This window comes from Mesoplodon bidens, assembly GCF_964165515.1.
Source record: "Mesoplodon bidens genome assembly, chromosome: 2".
Classification (NCBI taxonomy): domain Eukaryota; kingdom Metazoa; phylum Chordata; class Mammalia; order Artiodactyla; family Ziphiidae; genus Mesoplodon; species Mesoplodon bidens.
This window is the reverse complement of record NC_138177.1, coordinates 39,214,489-39,239,137: the sequence shown is the minus strand read 5'-3', so window position 1 is coordinate 39,239,137 and position 24,649 is coordinate 39,214,489. Positions and strand designations below refer to the sequence as shown.

The 24,649-nt window shown below is 46.1% G+C and overlaps 1 protein-coding gene and 1 long non-coding RNA gene across 4 annotated transcripts in view; one reads left to right on the top strand and one right to left on the bottom strand.

Annotated features, from left to right (window-relative positions):
- Positions 1–11,932: 11,932 nt before the first annotated feature.
- CACNA1E (calcium voltage-gated channel subunit alpha1 E) overlaps positions 11,933–24,649 on the bottom strand; it is a gene marked incomplete at its 3' end in the record, with an annotated part of 302,403 nt that continues 289,686 nt past the window's right edge. For 2 of the 3 annotated variants that reach the window (XM_081225454.1, XM_081225455.1), the window contains 6 exons: positions 23,851–23,951; positions 23,471–23,577; positions 19,386–19,497; positions 15,405–15,585; positions 14,052–14,242; positions 11,933–12,475 (listed from right to left, as the gene is read on the bottom strand). In XM_081225454.1, coding sequence (XP_081081580.1) covers positions 11,933–12,475; positions 14,052–14,242; positions 15,405–15,585; positions 19,386–19,497; positions 23,471–23,577; positions 23,851–23,951 — 1,235 coding nt within the window. Of the gene's footprint in view, positions 12,476–14,051; positions 14,243–15,404; positions 15,586–16,605; positions 16,735–19,385; positions 19,498–23,470; positions 23,578–23,850; positions 23,952–24,649 lie in introns of all 3 variants that reach the window. The other variant, XM_081225453.1, reaches the window with a different exon arrangement.
- Positions 19,079–22,059, top strand: LOC308612779. Its single transcript, XR_014015140.1, has 3 exons — positions 19,079–19,522; positions 20,017–20,140; positions 21,381–22,059. It is a non-coding gene; the product is annotated as an uncharacterized lncRNA (long non-coding RNA).

Below are 24,649 nucleotides of genomic sequence, written 5' to 3'. Positions count from 1 at the left end.
TGTTTGAGTCACTTATCAGTTCCTCTATTTTTGAGGCAGAGGTAGCGGTATGCAGATTTTCGATGGCTCGGGGGGTCGGCACCCCTAAACCCTGCATTGCTCAAAGGTCAACAGTAATCTCTAATCCTAAATACAACTATGCAAGGTTGGTCTTGTTATCCTAATTCTGTAGTTGGGAAAACCAAGGATTAGAGGCTAAGTTACATGGCTGGGGTCACTATTCGATGCATAATTGGAATTTGGGGCCAGATTATCTATTGCTTTATGTCAGTATATTTACTGAGCTGTATTTATAATGAAGCACCCTTTTCCCCTCTCAAACCCCTCCCAGCCATTCACACTGTAATCCCATCCAAGTCAAGCCATCAGATCTGGAGGCCAAGGAAAGCAGTGTTTCCAACATGCCTGGGAACTGGGCCTGGATTCTATCCTTCGTTTCCAGGCCCAAATAGTTTGATGTCACAGCTCTTCCTTTGAATTCCTTTGATGCAAGTAGCTCTGTTTTGGGCTTGGTCTTTCCCTAATACCTCCTGGGACTCTTGTGGGGGAATTATAAACAGCCTTTGGGGTGGGGCTGGGGGATGTGAAGACTCAGGGTTTTTTGTGCTTTTCTTCAAGGGAGAGGATCCATAGCTTCCATTAGATTCCCAAAGGAGTCTTCTGGATGTGTGAGCAAAAGGGCCTCCTGGGTATTTCTCTGCTGTTTTCTTCCCCTCTTCTTTTTTGGAAGTTGTGCTAGGGTGGGTGGAGCCAACTATGGCTGTCCAGATTCACAGGAGACCTCCTTGATCTCTGGAAAACCCACATTAGAGTTTTTCTAAATCTCATATCCCTCACGTATGAATGAGCTTGGGCCAGAATTGACGCCTAGGCTCCTTCCTGCTCTAACATTCTGGTTCTATGATTCCTGTGTGTTACAGAATCATTTAAATATCAGCATATGGAGGCTAAAGGTATTTTATGCACACATGTGGTCTTGCATGCAGAAGCAGGGGCCAGAGATTTGGAAGCAATACCCTGATGCATGGGGGTCCCCTTCCTGGATGGACTCACAGCTGTTGAGTCACGTTGCTCTGCCTTTTTGGTACTCTATTCTCTGCAAAGCACTGCAATTTATTTATGTCCAGAGCTGATGCCTTATGAACTAATAATTTTTATTGACCACCTAGCAATGGTTTTTTTAAAGGATTTTTCTGATTTTTTCTTTCTTTTAATGGAGTAACAATCAGGCCGTTGACACTGAATCTATGATTCTCTTGCATGTGCCGTTAATTTGTCAGTTGCTTCCTATTTCAAATTGCCTTGAATATTGCTATGTTTATAGTGTGCAGTATTTTTAATATTGCCATTAACTTTACTCCTACTTTTACAATTACTACCTCCCACTAATGTTTCTCCCATTTTGTTATTAAATGAATGTGGAAATTAGAAGTGAAGAATAAGCAAATTAGGGCTTGTTTCTGAGACAAGAATGGAGGCATTATTTAAAAATAGATATACAATAATGTTTTGCTTGCTTTTTAAAGCTTAATTTATTCCCTTCTCATTAGAAACCTGTCTACAGATTGTCCTCTGTGTTTCCCTGACAGGAGAGGAACACCCACCCGGCATACTCTTCTGGTTAGAACGTGTCTCTGAGGGTTCAGTTTCTCGGATTTAGGGGGGGTTGGGGAATGTACTTTTATGTGATGATGATGACAAGGATGGTGTTCCTATGGGGCAGGCACTGGCTATTCTCTTTATATGCAATAACTTGTCAGTACCATATAACCACCCTATGAGGTAGTTACTATTATTGTTCCATTTTATTTTATTTTATTTTATTCTAATTTTTTTTTGATAAATTTTTTTTTTTGGCCATGCTGCACAGCATGTGGGATCTTAGTTCCCCAACCAGGGATTGAACCCTCGCCCCTTGCATTGGAAGCACAGAGTTTCAACCACTGCACTTCCAGGGAAGTCCTACTGTTCCATTTTAAAGACGAAGAAAGTGAGTGTTAGGTTAAATGGCTTGTTCAAGGGCACACAGTTCATGAATGGTGGTGCACAGATTTGAACTCAGTTGGGTCTGACTCCAGCACTTGCTTTTATAATGTCTCTTCTCTTTCTCTGTGTTGCCTCTTATGCTTGAGGTGTTCTAGAGTCATATACAGCTGTGACTAGTCCCAATATTTTGTGTTTAAGGAACTGACATCTTGGTCTTTGGGAATTTTCCTAGCTTATTAGCAAAGGAACTTGGTATACAAGTAAAAACAATTTTTTAATATTGTAGAAAATTTAAAGGACATGTGTTAGTGTAACCAACAAATGCTCAGAAGCATAATACAGAAACACCAGAAAGAAGTGCAGAATAGTGTCTATTTTTCTTTGTATATGTTTCCTCGGGCCATTACCCTGTGAAATACTATGGACCTATGGTCTAGATTAGAAGGAAACCAAAAAAAAAAAAAAAACAAACCCCAAAACTCTTATCAATCCATGTAGAAATTCCTTACAGACCAACATTTGCCTAAACAAACCAACTAGTAATCCCATAAAAGAATGAAGGTAAGACTGTTGCTGACATTCCATCTTCCCAGCTCCAATGGTGATGGAAGCCATGGGAAAGAAATTGTGACTGGAAAATACACAAAATCTGAGAGTTGGACAAGATCTCAGAAGTTTCCAATCCAGCCTCCAAGGACCTAGACCATTTTCTTATAATCAAAACTGTCCAAAAATATGGTGCAGTAATTCTTACTTAACAAAATTATATGTCTTAGGGCTTGAGAGGTTATCTTTGATGGAACTGCAGAAATGGGGGACTTATCCTAGAATTCTTGGTTTTATTTAATTGATAAAGTAATTATTCAGATTAAAATAATAAACCCAACACTAGGATTAGAAGATGATGATGCTTCCTCAGGGAGAATGAGACAAAAAGTTGTCCTCCAAATGGAGACTCAACGGGACCACTGGACCCGGGGACTGATTTCTTTCTTTTTATTAAAGAAGCCATGATGGTTAAATAAGGAATGATATGGGCAGAAGGAAAGAATGGACAGTATTTCCTGAAAGGCTTGGGGAGTCTGCTCTATCCTGAACTAGGCAGCTAAGCTGGTGTCCCATAATCTTCTCCCTCTATTGGGAGGGAGGCTGGTTATAGTTCTTCTAGTCAAGAAGCCCTGTGTCCCATAAAGAGGTTCTCTGCCTATTTTTAAACTCCTCCCCAGGACATAGTATTTTTCTGATGAGAAAAATGTGCCCAACTTTTTCCCACTAGTTTATCTGGTTATTTATTTATTTATTTCCTCGAAGATGAAGAACGTTTATTAATAAGGGAAAATCTTCTAGGACCAGGATGTCCTTGGAACTTTGGGAAGCTCTGGAATTCCTCATAACTAGCTGGGCTGAGCAGACGTTGACTTCTAGACACTGCTGCCCATCCCCCTTGAGAGTCCTGGCAAGGATTCACTTCCATGATCTCCCTTTTGAGTGGCAGCAAAGAAACACATCGAGTGAGAGAGGGGATCAGGCCGATTAATTCTTTACAACAAGGTTTTATTTATTGATCTTCTTTGACCCCCACCACCACCCCAAAAAAAGAGAAACATTAAAGTTGTTCATCTTTCTTTTATTTTTAATGGTTTTCCTTTTGGATCCAAACGAGCATTTATATTACAGGATATCCACCTGGTTAACATGCAGTGCTGAACTCTGGCTTTGGGAGAGATGCACCAATACCGTGGGCAGTCCAGCACTGGCTGCCATTCCAACACGGTCACTGAAGGGGCCTCAGGCTGGCACACCGCAGTGGATGCAGCCTGTAAGGAAATGTCTCAAGTGCCTTGACTCACAGGTGTTTTGTAATGCAGGTGGAAGCATTTTAACAGCCTAAGGCAGATCACCCAATTTCCCTCTTGGTCTCATCTGACGTGCTCATCCTCTAAGAGCAAACCAAGCAGGGGGAATGGCCTGACCTTGGGTCCCAAAGGACAGAGGGCATGGCCCGGGCACCCTGTTGTCCACTTCCTTGCAGTGTTATCTCTTGAGGCTAGTGCACCATGTGGAATTTGAAATCTATGCCTGATAAAGCTTATCTCCTGTCCCACTCACTGCCTCTCCTCCCTCTCCCCTCCTATGGTGCTTGTGCCACTAGGAAGGTCAATGAAATCTCTCCACTACTGGCACTACTATATTGAAGAGCTGTTAAAGTCATCGAGATTGTCTTCAGGCTGCTTGAAAGCAAGAACCTCCTTTCTCTCCATCTCCCAAGTCTGGACATTTTTTTTTCAGGGCTCTATTAGTCTTCTGAGGCCTTCAAATCCACTACCTAGAGTGGAAATAACCCCTCTGCCCCCGATATCATGCTAACAAGTTGACCCGTGACCTGGCATAAATGAGGATCCCAGGTCGCACTCCTCTAAGCCTTCCTCTACCTGGGACCAGCTGGTATTTCTCACCTTAACCTTGTCTTTGTTCTAGAGCTTGTTTTCCCCACCTCTACCCCACTCATCCCAGCTAGGAAATGTCCTGCACACTTAGTGCTTTAGATTTTTCTCCTCTGTTTGTTTTTCTGGGTGAGTTCCAAATCTTGGACTCAGTTTGAGTGGAGATGGATGGCTCTCTAATGTCACTAAGAAGGAGGTTCCTCTGCAATCATAGCACGTAGGGTGGCTTTGTATAAATTTTGGTTGGTCACAAAACCCCAGGGTAGAAAAACACTGATTGAAGTTTGGCCTGCAGGCTAAGTATATATCTCCATGGGTAGCCATTAAAATATAATACTTATGATTTTACTAAAGCTGTTGGGATCTGCTTAATGCTACATAGCTCCATATCAAATGTAACTAAGACCAGAACTACAGTATACTTTAATTGGCAGTTAGATTACCTTGTTTAGCCCTCATTTCCTATTACTTTTATTTTTTTTAATTGATTAATGGCACTTTGAAGTTTTGCAGTGTGTTTTTCCTGCTCATCTCTTATCAAGATTTCTAATAGATTTTGAGGGGTGATTCTTCTGTGCTACAGGCCATCACTAGAAGAAATTAGAGTACTGGAAGGAAAATAGAGTCATCAAATAAGGTCAAATTTGAATCTGGCAGTTTTGACTGATTTAGTCTCCTTGCAGTTTCGGGGTCCCCCTCTGAGTGAACCAAGAAGGAAGTGGTACTGCCTGGTATACATTCTCGGATCTGGTCCAGAACATAGAGAATAATCCATCCTTATCTCTGACAAACTGGCAGAAGAGAGAGAGAAAGACCCACCCAGATATCCAATGCTGAGTAGGAGAAGGGGTCTCAGTGAGGATCATACGTGTTAGCTTGTGAGCATTTGATCTAAGACTGGCTCAGTGCCTACAAAGGAGACACTGGACTGGGAAGCTCTGAGCATGAACGCTCAACTGCCTTCCTGGATTAAAAAAAGTCTGGATTTTTGTTGTTGTTGTTGTTGTTAGCAAGCTAAGAGGAAGAGGAAGGGAAAAGGGGAAAACTAGAGGGTGAAATTAAATACTGGATTCAGGATCCATTAAACATGAAGTTTCTTCAAAAAAAAAAAAAAAACTGCTTAGAGCAATGCCAAGAATGTCATAGGTCCTAAAGTGGGATATAGGGAGTGAAGATTTTTCTAAACTGATTTGTGGAGACTAAGTGCTTTATTTAAATGATGAGTTAGTAACTTACTTGCAAACACTTGACACACCCATGAACTAGCCAAGCATTAGTATTTTAATTTTCCTAATAAGGGAAAGAAAGTAGAGAGAGGCGATATGCTGCTGAAGGCACAAGTTAGTATAGAAGGCTGGGATAGATTTTATTATTTTTGACTTTCAATAATTTTCATTTACCAAATTACTACACCCTTTTTAAAATCTTTTCATCAAGACATAAATTTTGTATTTATTGGTTAAAGATGTCCTAGAAAAATTCTGTATCCATTCTATTATTTCCTTGGCTTTCCCTATGTTTTCAGTTTTTCAGCCTTCTAGATAATATGTTAAGTCCCTAAAAGGAGAAGAGACAGAGAAATGAGAGATAGAAGCTGACATAGAAGGAGAAAGAAGGCAAAAAGGAAACCAGAGAGAGAAAATAGAGCTGGTACTGTGTAACCTCAGATTTTGGACTTAAATATCACATCATTAAATTGGACAGAAATTAATTCCTAAAGAGAAGCTAATTCAGAAACAATGCAGAGCACACATTTTCCCTTCTTTGCTGTTCTAGAGCAGGTCTATTACCAAAAAGTACAACTAACCAAACAAAAAAATCCAAATAAAAATAGACATAAATCCCCTTATCTCTTTTTACCTGATCTACTCAACTCTTTCAAACCCCCAGAAATAAGAATTCAGGGACTTCCCTGGTGGTCCAGTGATTAAGACTTTGCCTTCCAATGCAGGGGGTGTGGGTTCGATCCCTGGTTGGGGAGCTAAGATCCCACCTGCCTCAGGGCCAAAAAACCAAAACATAAAACAGAATCAATATTGCAACAAATTCAATAAAGACTTTAAAAATGGTCCACATCAAAAAAAAAATCAATCTCAATAATATATTTACATCACAGCGTGCATGACTTATTATAAAATCTCTTCTTGCATTTAGGAGGTCAAGATACCAGCCCCCCTATTTTTAGCATGGGGGGGAAGTAGGAAGAAGACTAAAAATAGAAGCGCAGTTTGGGGACACCCCAGCCCCACCAGCAATGTGATAGGACTCTCCTCTGAGTCCCATTCATGCTTCTTAACTAACTGGCTTGAATTTTAAGAGCAGCTTTTCAGGCCCTTGGGTAGGTTGGGACAATCTATGAATCAGTTATCTTTGGCTTGGAGTGATCTCTCTGGGATGCATAAGCCTCAGAGGCTCAAAGCAGAAGGGACTCAAGAAAAAGAGGGCCATCAGAAACCAAAGATGGTTCTTTCTGTTCCTAGTCTTTTCTGCCCCCAAGTGGTACATCTATATCTCTGACGGGGTGAGTTGTAGCACGTGGCAGTTGACAATCGCCCCAGCAAGCTGGAGCTGAGCCTGCCACTAGAGCCAGCAGAGAAACCACTGGCTGCTGCTCTGTTGGGTTAGACCTGCCTATGATGACTGGATGGTTCAGAGAGGAAGAAACAAAAATCAAAAAGACAACCCTCCTGACAGTGGGTTTATCAACGTGGGATCTCCTCTGATCGCCTCTTGAAAATGTTAGGTCACAACTCCTGAGTTAATCTCATTTGGCTTTTGTTAAAAATAAGAGTCTCATTGTGGATATATAGTTATCCAAACCGGGACCTGATTCCTTATGGGGCTCCTGTCTGGAGTTAAACCATCATGCCCCGACTGGCCACTTGCAGGGGGCCACTGTCCTCCTTTCCTACAGCATAAAGTCCTCTCCTGAAACTCCAGGGAAGTGCTCAATGCTCTGGAATCCAGGGTGGGGAAGGACAGACAGGATGGGTGAGAAGCAAGTGAGGAAAAATCTACCCCAAGGCATGGAATCGGCTCTCTTCACCCTGATTCTCTGCATACACTGGCACTGGGCCTTTAAGATCTCAAACATAAGAGACATGAAACTGATAAAAAAATAGCAGTGAAAGTTCCTTAACCTTCTCATAAAATCTCAACAAAGTAGGTGACTTTCTGCTCCCCTCCTGTTATACATGTACCCCTTTTTCAATACAACCTCATAAGCTGTATTATAGCTGAGCTTAGAAATGAAAGAATCTCTCAACTTATCCCTGGCTTGACCCACTAAAGAAATATTCTGTCCAAAAACGAGACATCTAGAGCAGGCTTTAGAAATAAGGATGTAATGAAAAATTGAGAACTTTCTTAAAGCATCAAAGTTATTCAATTTTGTTCCATTACTCCAGGAGAGACCTGATTTCCCTACGATGGGCTTTCATCAAGTATGTGGACGTTTCATACACACCAGCAAGAGTTCTGCACATTACACTATCTCAGATCATCTTTTATCACCAGGTGAGTCCCCGACTGTATTTCATGAGGCTGAAGCATGCCCTAACGCAGAGAGCCCAGCAGAGTCTGGCAGGTCGGCAGACAAGCTTGGACTGGGTGGACTTAAACATCTCAGGAGTTGGGTCATTACTAACATGTGGCAAAACAAGGGCTGGGATGGGAGGACAGAGGGCGCCCAGGCTCATCACAAAGACTATGTGAAGGAGGATGTGTGTGGAGGATGCGTGCTGGCCGAGTGGTGGAACATGGGGTCTTCTCTTTGTGGTGCCAGAGTCAAGGGGAGGCAAAACCAGAAGATCTGGAGTTCAGCTTCAGAGAACTGGTATCAGTGATTTCGGTACCTCATAGAAACACTGAATGGGGAGAAGTGAAACCCAGATTAGAAATAGATTCCTCAGCTAGAAAAGCACACAGCCCCACATTGGGCAGCTGTGTTCATGGCTCATGTTGAGCCTGGGGGACCCTCAAGGGTACCGTCCCTTCACAGTGTAGGTAAGTCTATCCTGACCCTGGCTCACAGGGCACCTTGGCCTAGAGCCTAGAGCTTTACCCTCTTGTCTGAAGGCCTGCTGGCACTCTGCCCCCTTGGTGACTGAGACAGGCAGAGGGACACACGCATGCATACACGAAAAGAGAGATGAATTCCCCACCAGAAGTCTGTCTGGAGCCTTAAGTGAAAAAAGGAGTATCTAAACACAAACCTAGTTAGAACATCTCTCTGCCTTGGTTTCTTTTCTTTTCCTTCTCTTTCCTTCTTTTTTCCTTCCTCTCCCCACTACCTCCCTCTTTCTTATTTTGAGGGGATCCTGAAGACTCATATTGGCAAGGGAAACCGAACATACAGCTAAAGATTCTTCTGAGGGGACCTACAGTGCTGAGTTTGATCACACGGTGTATCTCAACACTGGTGGTGGTTCTGTTTTGCTTGGAATTTCTCAAGATGCTGCCATACTTTTTAATCCAAAGAGAAGCACAGGTTTTGAGATTTAAAGTGGGGGGGCGGCCTCTTTTCGAGGGAAAGAGGCAGAATCTGACACCTAGGAATGGATCTCCAGGTTGGCTATTGGGGGAAGGTTAGGGTTCATATTTATTCAGAGGTGGAAGGAAACCATGGTAAGATTATGCTAATGCGTTCCGTGACTTCATAGAAAATTGTCTTTTATTTTCTGGTCTTAATAGAAGGGTAAATGCAGGCTAAGGGATTAGAAACCTGATTTCTTGGTCAGGGGGAGTTGAATTAAAGAGATGAGTTCATAAGTTCATGGGTACTAAAAACGCCCAAGGAGTCGGTCAGGGGCCTGCATCTACGGTGCAGTATGCCACTTTATTCAGGACTCAAGTGCTTGTGTGGATGTAAGTTTAAGGAGTTCAGATGTCCAGGAAGGTTTCCCGGCACAGCACACTGAGTGTCTGTAATGTTGTCTGCAGGCAAATCCCACTTCTGGTAATTGCTCTCCCAGCCTCAGTGTCTCCTGTTGCAATGGCGTAAGACGTCACTTCAACACCCGTTCTCAAAACACAATGCAATAGACCCGCTGGTGCAGAATGGCCTTCCTGTGTCAGCCTTTCCCTCAGGAAAGCTGCATTTCCGAGGTGGAAGAAAGCAATTTTGTGCGAAGCAGCCCATAGCAGCACTTTGGCAGGAAATGACACCGAGCAGGGGAAACTTAAGACAGTACAAGGCCCCGAGTCTGAGTCTCAGGTAACAGTCCCGTCTGTTAGGATCAGGGTGTTACAGAGTCACACTCCCAGTTACCCCTGAGCACACACATGTGCTGAGTGGGAGAGGAAAGGGAAAAAAGACAAGGGTTTCAGAGTGGGAGGCCTACATCTCTGCCTCACTGGTCTCCTGCACCAGGACTGCTTTGGTTTGGGGGCTGAATCTGGGCCGTGAAGCTCCATCCATGTCTAGGACAGAAGGCAGGGCCACCACAAATGATTTTGCAGCCACAGGGTTGAATCTGGCTTTTCAGAGCTGCTACGACGATGCCTTATTTCTATTTCCACAACACAAAACAAAAAAAAACCCAAGTTCATAAGAAAAATAACCGCCACTGACCGCTCCTACCCAAGACGTGAAGTCTGCCTGGGCTGGAGGAGAACAAAGAGTGTTTCTCCGCTGCGATCTCAGTTGGGGGCCTCTGAGTCGCCCCATGGAGGGTCCCGGGAGGCAGGTTCCATCTGCTCCTGGCTGGGAGAGGAGGGCCCTGCCTGGTACCCCCTGCAGGAAATCCTTCTCACCTAACGGTGATGGTGCTGGAGGACTGGAGAGGGACATAAGGGGGTGGTGTGTTTCCACCGAATGGATAATCGATACAGGGAAGGAGAACTGATCAGCCAAGAAAGGGCTTTTTCTCAATGCTTATGAGTTTTGGGGGTTGGGAACAATGTCCTGAGGTTGTCTTCTGCTCAGCTCTACTTTAGGGATGGGGAAAGCCCAGGGGGAATATTCAGGACCACCGGGGCCCCAGGCCTGTCACCTTGTGTACTGAGGCCCCACTGGAGCCTGCTTTGCTAGAAGGAGCAGCCCAGGTCTAAGCTGAGGTATATTTACTCATCACCTTAAAGTATCCTGACAAACTGACCCTCAGTCACAAACTAGCTGCAGAAGCTGCCCATCCAAGGGTCCGTCCCTCACGGGAGCTCCTCAGTAAACTCAGAGGGACTCTCTCATTGAAGCTTCTCTGGTTGCAATCTGTTGGCCTTTCTCATCTCTACGGAAGAAGTCCCTACCAGGTGATGTGTAGCTCACCTTGGATATGTGTGTGCTGCCCTCTTGGGGAGTGGCTGGGAAGGCTAGGCCACTGGCACTTGGGCTCACTGGCCTTGGCACGGCACTGGCCTTGCTGCTTGGCAAAGTGGTCTTCTTCTGCTCCTGGCCCAGAGTCCGGGCTGACGTTCAGCTGGTGTGTGCTGGGCCGGCTGCAGCACCGTTCCACATACTGAATTACCTCTATACTGGTTGGAAAACTGACTCTGCCTGAGCCCCTTAAGTGCCCCCCTGCCACACTCAGCCCACCCTCGGGGCTCCCCCGTGCCCGGTATCTCCCGGGCTAAGTAAGGCCTGTCGTGGCATGGGGCGCCAGCGCTAAGGCCGGACTCCACTCTCATCAGCTGGTGCCCTGGTCACACGGGTCGTTAAATACTTTGAAAATATCACCCTTACCAGAGCCTTCGGCACCTCCCTGGACCTCAGGGGACCTCCCTGGCCTATCCTAAATGAACAGAACACCTACTGAGTGGGTGACAGGCCTCAGACGGGCCTGTAGCGACCAGAACCAGCGGCTCTCCACTCCCCTGCCCCCTCTGCTATGGTGAGGGCTGCCGCACTATGGCTTTGCTCACCCAGACCAGCTCTCGCTGCTGCCAGCACAGTGCCCCTCCCCCTCCCCCTCTATCCTCCCTCTCTGCCTCCTACCCTTGACATCCAATGCTCCTGAACTCAGCCTGTGCTTCCTCTGGGGACGCAAGCCACAGGATAACGCGTGAGATGCCATCGTGGTTGGCCTGGTGGCAGGGGTGCTGGCCGAGGAGGAAGGTCTGGTGAGGGAGGAGAGTCCTCTCCCAGGGTCTCCATGACTCCCCCAGTTAAGAGCCAGAATGTCTTCCAGGCTTCTCAGGGCAACAGGCACAGCCACAGGCCAGCCCGACGTCCCCATGGCTATAGAAAAGTGGGAAGGGGCAAGGGGAAGCAAAGCCATCCTCGTGCCCCTTCTCCCCTGGGAATAACCCTCCATGTTCTTGAATATTCTTTCCCCAGCAAACAGGCAGAACTATGGCAGTGCCCATCTTGCCAAGGGAAATACAGCAACTTGGTGGGTCTGACCGGTTTTCCTCCTGTCCTTCCCGTCCTCTTCTCTGATAATGCACGGTGTCCTTCTATCTTCTTCCTCCCTCATCCTCCCCCCCGGGCCACGCTGGCTTCCCAACTGGGGTCTTGGTTTTCTCCGTGTTGAGAGAAAAGCATGCATCGGAGGGGGGAGCGGCCTCTAGCATTTGTCGTCTTCTTCCGTGTCGCTCAGGAGGTCGCTGACAGCTCCACACATCATGCCTGGTCCAGGCCCCCCGCGCCTCCGCCGCCGATAGTGCCCATTGGGCATCTGCCAGCTGTGCCGCAGGGGTGGGGCCGAGCCGATGGTGTTGGACCGGCCGAGGCTGGTAGCCACAGCTGCTTCAAAGGTGAGCGTCTCCTCCTCGCCACAGTCCGAGACGTGGGAGTCCTCGTGCAGGGCCAGGTAGGGCTCAGAGATGTAGCGCTGTGGGGAGGAGGGGTGGCTCTGCTGTACGTACCGGGGGTTGGAAGACTCGGGCAGGCTGGCGTCATTGCCCTCCAGAACTTGGGAGGTCAGTGGGGAGCCACCCTCGCTCCCATCAGCAGGTGGGGAGATGCTCCCAGTGTGTCTCATCAGGGAGCTGTAGGAAAGGAGGGGCCGAGGCTTTGGAGGGACAGGTGGGAGCTGCCGACGACTTCGTCTTGGGGTGCTGGTGTCAGAGACGGAGGGGATGGAGCTTTCACTGAGGGACCCTGTGCCCTGTGCGGCAGGAAAAACATGGCATGTTAGCCTGGGTTTGGCATCATTCCTACTTGGGACCCGGTTAAGGTCCCTAACGCCTCCTACAGAGAGCCACCAGGGTCCCCTCTGCTACCAGTCACATCCACTCAGGGATGCAGAGATTACAGGAGACTCAGGAGCCAGTACCATCGAGACCAGGGTATGTCAACTTTCAATATGCTTATGCATCTCTGGGGTCTTGTTAAACTGCAGATGCAGCTCAGAAAGTCTGGGGTGGGGCCTGAGATCCTGCATTTTTAACAAGCTCACAGGTGCTGCCGGTGCTTGGAACAAACACATTGAGTAGCAAAGATCTGGAAGCTCACTCTCTCTAGCACGTGGCACGTTGAGAGAAAGACTTGAAGCTTTGGGGAAAGACAACTACATGAAAGGTAAACAAGTGCTCTAGAGTTGCTCTGTCTGGGGAACGTTCTTGGGAATTGGATCTAAGGCCATGGCAAATACCTTCCCTCATCTTCTCTTTTTTGCATCTGTGTTTTCAGTGGCGTGCTAAGACTAACTTGGCTTCTACATCCCCCCACTCATCTGCTGGTTCAGGCCTGACTTGACCTGCTCACCTATTCCCAAGGGTCTCTGAGCCCAGGGGTTGGTAAATGGGCCTCCAGCTCGGTGTTGAGGCTTAAGGTGTGCGTGTAACCTAGGAACCACATGCTCAAGATCTCCTGGGAGATTCTGGGGTCCTTCCAAGTGCAGATTTCTGGGTTCTGCTTTACAGCGGGTCTCACTACTGAAGCAGAAGCCTTGAGGTCCCAGGAACGTGCACTTAGAACAATCCCTAGGTGACTCCATTCTGCACTAAAACTCGACACCACTGCTCTAGAAGTAAACTTCTCAACTGCATCTAAAAGTTGGCTGTGGAAGCCCTTCCTCTTCCCCACTGCTCACTGCTGATGGGTCTCACATCTGGACTCCGAGAGTATTGGAGCAAGGTAGGGCAGGGAGTGAGGGATGGTAGTCAGGAGGAAAACAGGGCCAGAGAGTGTTTTCACACAGCTCTGGTAGTTATATCTTAGACCTAGGCTGATGTTTCAGCAACAGGCCGGAAGGAGAGATGCTCTTCCTCCTGGGATGGCTGGAAGCTAGATAGATGAAGTTGAATTGATCTGACTTTTGAATCCTGTGTTGAGAGAGGAATCACCATTCCAACCAATACTAAGGGTCACATGACTGGTCAAAACTTTTCTGGCTAAAAAGCCATCCTTTCCTCTGAAATCTGCCTGAGATATTTATGAACTTATTTGTTGTGACTTTGTAACTCTGGATTCTGAGAACCAAGATGGAATGACCCCTAGACACCATCGTCTTTCTTGGGGGACTCTTTGGTTTTCTGTGAATTCATATCATTTCTGAATACACAAGTGTTACGTAAAAAGCTAACCTCTTTAAGTAAAAAGCTAACCTCTATGCACAATGGATGCAGTTTCCTGTGAAGCTGAGGTCTGTGTGGGTGCTGGATGCCCACATTTTGCACCTAATGTTAACAGCCCGCCCCTCCCTGTCTTCTGCAGAGGCTCAGCTTCCTCTCCGTGCTCACCGGTCTGCTGGGGGTCTGTGACCTGCCCTCGCTGGGAGACCGGGACTGATGACGTTCTGGCGACTCCCAGTCGGCCTGGGTCCCTCGCTCCTCGGAGTTGCAGCGGGAGACGTCAGGAGAGAGAAGATGCTTTCGCTCTTTCGATCGTCCCCGCTCTCTGCCCCCTGAGCGGTGGGTGTCAGACTTGTGGCCTATGAGAGATGACAAAAGCAACTATCGTAACTCTGCCCATCCTGGCAGCTGAACACAAAGATAAGTCTTACAGCTTGCGACCAGGCCCCTCAAGGACCCTGGCTTCTGCACACATGTCAACAGGTGATCTGAAAGGGAAGAAGGAGAGAAAGACTGGAAAATTACCCTTTTGTGAAGAGGTAAGTGTGCAAGCTGCCACTGGAAAGACGTGCAAATTCAAGGATGCAATCACTCTCTTCTTCCATTTATGCTAGATACAATTAAGGTAGAATCTCTGCCAGCAATGTGGCCCAAGAATACTCTATGTCCTAAACATGGGTGTGTAACTTTTTGGAGGGAAAATGGCACTAGCAGAAGGGAATTAAGAAGTTGCTATGGGGCTTCCCTGGTGGCGCAGTGGTTGAGAGTCCACCTGCCGATGCAGGGAACATGGGTTCGTGCCCCGGTCCGGGAAGATCCCATATGCCGCGGAGCGGCTGGGCCCGTGAGCCATGGCCGCTGAGCCTGTGCGTCCGGAGCCTGTGCTCCGCAATGGGAGAGGCCACAACAGTGAGAGGCCCGTGTACCGCAAAAAAAAAGAAGTTGCTATGAACAAAGTAAACACAGTTACTGTAATGCCCTAGGACTGAGGTCAAAGGATTTCACTTCTAGTCCCCTCTCTGCCACTTACTGGCCCTATGATATGGGACAAGTCACTGCTTTTTTATCTTTGTTTCTTCACTTAGTAAAATAGTTTGAACCAGACTAGTGATTTTCTGTTTCTATCAATATGACCCTTTTCCTTAAAAAACAAAACTCAAACGCATAAAACAATTCCAGGTAGCACTGTCTGGGTCGAAGTGCAGTTAGTGGGTAAAGCTCCGCCCTTGCCAGGGGGTCTCTAATGCATCCCTAAGGCAGTGGAGTGGTTTTGTAGAAGGCCCTTGGGAAAGCTGTTTTAATGATTTCTATAGCCCTGCTCTGGAAGAAAGAAATCTCATCAGCCTTTGTGATGACTAGAGAGGGTTTTCTTGCTTTGTTTCATGATGTGAGTCAGACAGGAAACCCCCTTTGTTAAGGAGCATTCTTCCTTCACTCTCTGCAACCCCATCTTTATCTGGATTCTGTTCCTGTGATTTTCAGTTCTCGTCAGAAAGAGGCAAACGGTGAAGACTCCCTCACCTGAGTCAGAGTTCAGGCGGTGGGCTGACAGCCTCAGGGAGGAGTGGTAACTCCGGCGACGCGACTTGTAGGTGTTTTCGCTGCTTCGCTCCATGGAGAATTCTTCCAGCCAAGAGGAATTTGAACGCTTTTCCCGAATAGTGGAAAATGAACGTCTCATGGAGCTAGGGTCTGTCACCACCTGGAAACATGAGCCCCCAGAAGAACACAAGGTATGGATAAATTACTGAAGTGGTCTAAAAGTAAGGAAGATGTAGGACTGAGATTGTTGAAGATTGCAAATTGTCACTTCCCATAAATCCCTCTTGCTCAGACCTTAGCTGGAGGAGGCTGTTCCAGAAACTGTCTTTACGTTAACATAGTCACTGGGCTGGTGCAGGGCTCCTCTTCACACTCAGGAAAGCAAGGAGCTGAGGGTCCTGTGCAAGCTGCCCATAGAGCCCTCTACCCTGGAGACTCAGCCAGGACCTGCCATGAACCTTGAGCCACTCTGAAATAAGTTAGGGCAACTGTCAAAAAGTCTCCACCATGAAAGAAGCACGGCTTTGCCTTTTGTTTTTTGCCCTCCTCAGAGAAGGCGCCACCCTATAGCGCTAGAGCTTAGGCGAGCTTGTAAATGCTCCTGAGAATGCACTGCCCTCTCTCGATCAGTCCCACCCCAGCTCCACCTTAAACTCTGGCATTTTGACTTGCCACAGATTTTAAAACAGATCCACAAAAACTTCTTGCCTCTGTCAAAACTTGATGTAGGACAGACAGACAGAAAATAGAAGCCAGGAAAACAGACAAAGAAATGAGGCGTGGCCTGCACTGGTTAGTACAGACAGTCCTGACACAGAGCTGTGTGTGTAAGTAACTGCATACGTGCTGGAGGAACCAGGAAAGGAGAAAAGGAAGGAAAAATACACAGGGGAAATCCTGGAAAATATTTCTTGCATGGCTGGTTGAGTCTTGAGGATGCTGAGCCCATCCGGGGGCCTGCCCTTTTGCTGGCTAGGCTGTGGTGGTTAGGGTTGCATTGGAAACACAGTGTGGAGAAGCAGGCTTTGTAGAGAAAGCCCATGAGCCATGTTTTGCTTATAGAGAAGGAGTGGGGGCAAGTCAAGGGCTCACCTGAAAATATCAGATGTTTGTTCATAACCCACCAATCCAATACAGCCCAGGATGCCACTGCATATGGTAGGTGGTGGTTGCGTTTTACCTGGGGATCCACAGTCAGGCGTGGCATAGAGGATGCCCTCCCCGATCCCGCATGCTCCTGGGTGTCCGAAGGAAGGTAGATGCCATGGTTAGAGGGCTGCACGCTTTTTAATTCACTAACCTCTGGCTCCTAGAAATAAACACACAGCCAAGCTTGTGGGACTTGATTCCATCCCATTGCTTCTCACTTCCGGTGGATGATTCTGCCTCCTCCATGTGAAGAACGGCTTTCAGAAGAGGCACTTGCGTCTCTAAGGTCTCAGTTGTATGTGTATATATGTTTGTGTCTATGTGTGCACATATGTGGTATACCAGATGTCCCAAACAGAAAGCTCTAACTAGGATTGAGGGATAAGGATCACCTTTTCTAGTTAAGTATCATCTTAGTTATCACTGAGGCAGTGCTTCAGATTTTATAGCTTTGTGAAATCTACCTTCTGCAAGTTGACAGTATGGGGTTTATTCTTGTAATCTGAAGAAGCCATTTGTCAATTAAATAGAAACCACTGTTTTAAGGAAAGTCACCAATTTCTGGTGTCAAATGTATCTTCTGAAACCTTAAGACACATGATTTTAAGAGCTTTCTTATGATTGAAACCATCCAATAATGGGGGTGGGTAGCCATCTTTCAGGAATGCATTGGACTAGTGCAGTCTAATAGAAATATAATGCAAACCACTTATGTAATTTAAAATTTCCTAGTAATTGCATTTTAAAAAGTAAACATGAAATTTAATAATAAGATTTTAAAATTTAAGATTTTATGTAACCCAATATATCCAAATATTCTCATGACAACATGTCATCAATATAAAAAATTAATGAGATATTTTACTTTTTTTGGTACCAAGTCTTTGACACTGGTATGTATTTTACACCTATGGCACACCTCAATTTGGACTAGTCACATTTCAAGTGCTCAATTACCGTATGCGGGCAGTGGCTACTGTATTGGACTTTGAGAGCTTTAAGAAGGTTGGATTGGAGATCTCTAGGGTCGTGCCCAAACCATTTAATTTTCCTGGTTAAAGAATGTTAGTTTGGCAAATGTACATGCTCTGTATAGACAGCTAGTGTCATTGTGCAAAGAGAGCTGCTTTAAAAATGTTTAGATGGGCCACCCAACAAAGAGACCTAGGAATATCTTGGACATCTGGAGATTATACCAGAAAAAAAGCATTTTACATTTAGGAAATGACACCTAAAAACATGGGTTTATGAGTAGGGTACTTACTATTAAAGGAAAGGGGGCCTGAGACACCCCCTTGGCCTCAATGACCATTTGGCTGAATGGTTCCTGGTATGAACAGGAGGACTGCCTTCAAAGGACAAAGGACATGACATGTGCACCTGAAGAAGTTACAGTGTTTGCAGTATGTGCTTTATATGGCACCCAGGTCTGACTCAAAACAGATGTGATTGGTAACAACAGCTGCAGTCAACAGGTATCAGAGGTGGTGTAAGACACGCCCACACACACAAATCATGCTCAACGTCCCAGGACGTTGAGCAGGGGGCCCCAAAGGATGGGAAGGAGTACACAGTGGTGAGTGTATAGCATGGGCTGACACCTGAATTGAATTACAGACACCAGTATCGACAATGAGATGAACATATATCCAAAAAGTCCTGGCACTACAGCTCAGCCCTGGGAAACCTGCAGAAAGGATGATGTAGTAAAGCCTCCCTGTGAAAGAAAGGACATATTATTGAGATTTTTCTCACCAGACAGACACATCACCAGGCAAGCCATAAAATGATGAGAGGCCCTTTTAAGAATTAAACTATCGGTACCAATTAGTCCCTGGGCTTTGGTGCTAATCTCCTCAGACAGGAAGGCAGGGAATTGCTCCAAGCATTCTTACCCACTTTACCAAGAACACCTTCAGGCCACCACTCATACACTGGGAGGGGGGAGTATGGCTGTCTCCCCAATACAACTGTGTACAATTCCCTGTCTGTCTCCTTAGTCACAGGAGATGGAATCACTCATTTGCTGGAGTTACTGAAGTGCTTCTTCCCCTCTGAAGGGTATCCATTCCATCAGACATGCCCTCCACAAGCAGGCCACACCCACACTCCACCCACACATCCACTGAGGAAGGCGCTGGGGTACACTAACAGTGGGGAGGGGTCAGGGAAAGAAATGAAGGGGAGAGAAGAACACAGGTGAATTAGAATCAAAGTGACATGGAACTCACTTAACACAAGCTGTCTATATAGACTATCGCAAAGGTTGGGTTTTACCCTTTTTCTTTTCAGGCCAATAACCACCTGGACTTTAATTCTAAGCTCCAGAGGGAACTTGATCTCATGGCTCCTGAACTAATAGTAAAGTCCATCATCTCTGGGAGTCCCATTTTAGCTTTGTATTATCAAAATCTAAAGTTCCATCTGTCATCCATTGGTGCCATCCATCCTTATGATGATTCATCCTAAGGCTCCCTCTCAAAGGCAAGATTTCATTTGTGACTTCTGCTTCTCCATTTGATGCTCAGGGCATAAATTAAGAGGGCTTGGCCTGAAGCATTATAAGTTCCTGAAGCAGGTAAGGAGCCTCTGGGGTTGTAAAACCTGAAGAGGGAGCGTTTGTTAAAGAACATGAGAAACTCAGCTATGAAAGGGGAGATGGCAGGAAACTTTCAGGGTAATTGGTTGGACTATCAGAAAGGTTTTTTTTTCCTGATGGAGCAAGGCTATGGAATAAAATTTGAAAATGAGAGTGGGAGGGGTCGGGAAATCAAGGAAGTATTTTTGAGGTCATGTAACTCATTCATTCACCAGAGATTGCTGTTCCTGGAATTGTCCATCATCAGCTGGGTCCATACAGGCCAACTGGAATATTTCCTGCGGGGAGAGTGGACTCATCGAAGGGTATCCACTCCGGCCACTCCTGCAAAGCAATGCCAAGTTCAGAGGTAATGTGTTCATGAGAGAAAGAGAAACAGTCATGATGTAGTTGTCATTACCAATTCCCACCCAGACAGGACTTCCTTCCCAGCAAGGGCAATACCCTTTAGCCTTGGCTGGCTTGCAAGCCTGGTAACTTACAGGTGGCTAGCCCTAGAATAGAAAATTTTTTTAAAAAGCATTGGAAAAGAGGAACCACTGTTTTCAACCTGCATTTGGAACCATTCATCATTTTGCTGGTGACTAGCATATCTGTGACAAATGACATCATTTGTCACACTCGGCCATATGGAAGACCAATGCTTGATTGTAAACCTGTTTCTGCTCAGTTTCTCCATTCGGCAGAAAAACGCCATAGTTTAAACAGTGAACAGTTTGTTTAAATATTAAGCAGTCATGGTCTTTTAAAAAATTTCCTCCACTCTCATTAAAGAATATGGTTTTATTGTGCCAACATCGCTGGCCAAACCAAACCATTCAGTGCCATGAACATTTATTGAAGGACTGCTCTGTACCAGACACTGTCTGTTGGCGTATGAACTGCATGGAACGATTTCAGAAGAGGTGAAAGAGGTGACAATGTCTGGGTCGATGGCTATGTAGGAGGATGCTTCAATGGTGATGAGGTAAAAGGACGGGGGCCGAGTTGGCCAAGTGTTTAGGGGCCTCTGAATGAAAAGCATGGAGAGCTGTTGCAGTGTGCCTGTTCTTAAGCCACGGTTTGGTACCTGAAAGACACCCTCAGCCAATGGGATCCACTGGGCTGGTTAGGGAAAAAAAGAGGCAGCCAATCTTTCCTGAGAATTCGGCTGCTGCCGCCACTCATTGCTACTAGGACAGTAACAGTTCCTCTTGGACCTAAGCCAGCATGCAGACTGAGCCTCCTGATCACAGGAAGAGGAAAGCGGTCAGTGACTGGGGCAGCGGCTCCCTCAGTGGGTGTGGAGTTAGGAGGGAGAGATGGGACACCGTCTCTGCCAGTGTCCCATCTGCTCCAGAGACAGCCACTGCAGAGTCTGCTGCTAATGACTGCGAATCCAGTGGAAAATCCGAGACCTAAGCAAGGATTGCCAGTTACTGAAAAATAATCCATTAGACTGGGATCATAGGGGGAAATCTGAAGAGCAGACTTTTCACCCAACCTGTCCCCTCGCTGCTAGTGAGGGCTTTAGCTGAATTCTTACAACTGCTAGAGAGCAGTCTGCTATTTAAACGACTGCTTAAATGTCAGTCATCTTCTTCTGTGTGCCTTGGCCTGAGAACCAAGGGAAACAAGCACTGCTCTATAGGAAATGGGCCTCCTTTTGTCCTACAGAAAATGAGTAACTTCAGGATCCCCAATAGGTAGACAGGACCCTTAAAAGCACTGAACAACCTTATAGACTTGAAGAATTTAAACCCTGAGTAACCTCTTACTTTGAAAACCTTGTCTGGCTTCTCACTGTTATCAGGAGAGAGTCCAGAGGCCCCTTTCATGACCCACTTCCTAGCTGGCCACCCTCCTCTTGCATTACTTTCCCTTATTCCCTGAATTCCAACATGCTGGGCTCTCTCAGTTGGTTGAATGTGCCAGGCTTCTTTCTGCCTCAGGACTTGAATAAAGGCTGTTCCCAGAGTGCAGGATGCTTCTCAAACACCCGGTCCCTTGCAAACTCTTTTTGGAATTCATCCTTCAAAATTCTTCTTAAAAGTCACTTCCTTAAGGAAACCTTACCTGATAAACTTGTCAGAGGTCTCTCTCACATGCACTCAGATCATAATGCATTTTTTCCCATCCTAGCACTCACCAGAACTGTGATTAAATCATCAAAAATGACACGTTTTTTTCTTTCTGATAATTCTGTTTCATGTTTGTTTTTCTACCAGCTGTAAGCTCAATGAGAGAGGAGCCCTGTCATGTCCACCACGCTACCTCCAAAGCAATCTCTACTTGAACAATTCTGGGCTCTAGAAACACAGATGGTTCCAAAGAACCAGCCTGCTGCTCCACCAGCATCTCCGTTTCAGGAAATGGACCAACATCCACCTAGAAGCTCAAACCAGAAACCTGAGGGTCATCTTGGATTCCTCCCTGTCCTTCACACCATGTAGCAAATCAATCAATCACCAAATCCTATCCGTTCTGTGTATTAATTGCCTCTCAAGTCTGATTCTCTCTCCCCATTTCTATCCTGTTAGTCCAAGCCACAGTCTCATGATATTCACAATTGCAGCCACGTACTAAATGGTGTTCTATCTCTCGAACTGCTTCCCTCCAATCCGCTCAGCCCACACTGGATTAAAGAATGATCTTTGGAAAGACCAAACCTGATCATGTCACTCTGATGATCGTGTCACCCATTATCCTTGGATGACACTAAACTTCTGTATCCCTACATCCTGGCCCCTCCAAATCCATCACCTGCCACGTCCCCTGATATCTCTGTGCTCCAACCACCATGACAGTTCTTAGGTTCCTTAAACTTACCATACTTTATTTCACCTCTTGAAGTGCTTGCTTTTGAGTCTCACTCAAATGTTACTTCCTCAGGGAAGCTTCCTCAAATCCTCAAACTACGTGAGTTGCTTCCTTTACACAGAGTCACAATAGCCTACCCTTCCACACTTTAACCTTTATCACTCTTGTAATTTCTTTTTTAAGAACTGTGTCCACGGGGACTGTGATCATCTTGACTGAATCCCCAGTGTCTGAGCCAGTTTTTGGGTCACACCGACTCTCAGTAAATATTGGTCAGATCAGTGAGTGAATGAATCAATAAACATATGGGACAGAGGCTGGAATAGTCCAATGATGGGAGTTAATCTGTACAGCAAACTGTTGTGGCTAAAACAGATCTAGATGGTGGAGGGTGTCCTCTATTTCTAAGCCAAAGACCCTTGAAAAACACTGTAAACTCTTCCAAGGAGGTAGTCCTAGTACTCTAATCATACCTCTTGACCACCTTCCTGCACAGACCAAAGATAAACATGTACTTGTTTTTCTGTAGACAGGAGAATCCATACCTGCTACTTTAACACTTCACATGTTTTGTAAAAATGACCAACGGCCTTGGTCGTTTTTCTTCTTTTCCAAATGTGTTGGATTGTGACCTTTGAAAACAATGCTTTTCAAAAACAGGTCTCCAACACCACAGGCAGAAAGAAATTTATGGCGTGAGAGATTCCAAATGGTATTCTGACTGAGGGCTCATTCCTAAGCCTGGGATTTCACTCCTCTGACAATTACTGAAGTTGTGATATTTAGCGATTTACTGGTTCCACGAGAGCTAGACTGGAAAAAAGTCACTAATCATAACCAACGACAACAAGCCATTTACGTTGGGTAGAGGGACCCTTTGGGTACATCACTTGTGAGGAGAGAAAGAAAGCATTAAAATGAAGTATGTATATTACATTAGATCCTTTATGGCTAATGTCCACATTGGGCCTAAGGCTTACAACTCGGAAGAATTGGCACATTCCTTAATTAGGGTTTTGTTTCCACTTTCAATATGGAAAATTAACAAAAAATTGTTTTGCCTGATTTAAGGTTCTTTTTGTTCATTACAGATAACACAGTGTAGTGGGAAGACTCCGGGCTTGGAAATAACTGACTTAAATTCCAATTCAGCTTCCTACCAGCCATATGGCTTTGGGCCACTTAGTGAACCTCTCTGAGTTCACTCTAAAGTGATGATACTAATACAGCCCCTTACTTCCTTTGTCCATTCACAGCGCTCCCTGTCTCTGGAGCTGGCCATAGCACCAAACACGCTCAGCCTGCTTTTCTATTACCCCTGCTGAATAATCATCTTAAGATACAACACGTTGTCTTCTTACCCTCAGAGAGGGGATCATCCATGCATCTCAGCGTTAGTATTAGCTCGGGCACTTCTAGGCAATGAGTTTCTGGGTCTGCCCGATGGCACACATGATAATGCAAGCAGGGGAGTCATGGACTCTCTGGTTATACTCACAGGCCTGAAACGGGGTCCTGCTGGAGATAAGGCAGGGCTTTGGCATTAGCAATGATCTCCTGAGGCAGAGATGACGGCTCCATCCGCTGGAACATGGGTGCATTTTTCTGTGTTAAAAGTGGAAAGGAGGAAAAAGGAACTCAAATGACTGTGGGGGGAAAATACCACCTGAGTAAAACAGGAATATGACTGATACCCTGTTTGACTATCTGAACCTCTCTGCCCCACTGGGTTTCTAATCCCTTGATCCTAGGGAGGTTCCTGGACCCTGCAAAGCCTGACCTCTGCTTCTAAGCACTCGCAGGGCACTGTGCCCCAGGGATGCACAGGCCTGTCCCTTCAGGGGCCCACCCACCCACCACGCTGTCCTTGACCTTCACCTGTTCCTCCAGCTGCTGCCTCTGCTTCTTCACCTTGCTCTGTTTATAGTAGTCCATGATCATCATTGCTGCATAGATTTTGCCCACAGTCAGGTCGGAGGCTGAAGACACAAGTGTGGCATGGAGGGGAACAGGGAGAAGACACGGGGGGAGAGTGAGGACACCTAGGAAGCAGGTTTGCCCCTTCGGCCACCCACCCACCCAACATTTATTGAGGGCTCCATCTGTGCCAGGCACTGAGGCTACAGAGTGAATAGGTCCCCACGTCTAGCCTCAGGGAGCTTCCACGGCCACCCAGGGAGGGTGATGTTACCAGTGATGTGCAACACATTTGTAAGCACCTCCCCACCCCCAGAATGGTCTAGGTTTCCATCTCTTTGTAACACCACCTTTTCCCCAGCGGCTTCAAGGTTTGCTGAACTGTATTATGTGGAAGGACAGAGCTATGCAGCCAAGAAGTTTCATCCACAACCACAGTGACCTATCTTAAGGAACTGTTTTCCAGTGTGGAGGCTCCCCAGAAAACTGAAACTAGAACTACCATGTGATCCAGCAATCCTACTCCTGGGCATATACCCAGACAAAACTCTAATTCAAAAAGATACACACACCTCAGTGCTCATAGCAGCACTATTCACAATAGCCAAGACATGGAAGCAACCTAAATGTCCATCAACAGATGAACAGATAAAGAAGCTGTGGTACATATATACAGTGGAACACTACTCAGCCATAAAAAAGAACAAGATAATGCCATTTGCAGCAACAAGGGTGCAACTAGAGATTATCATACTACGTA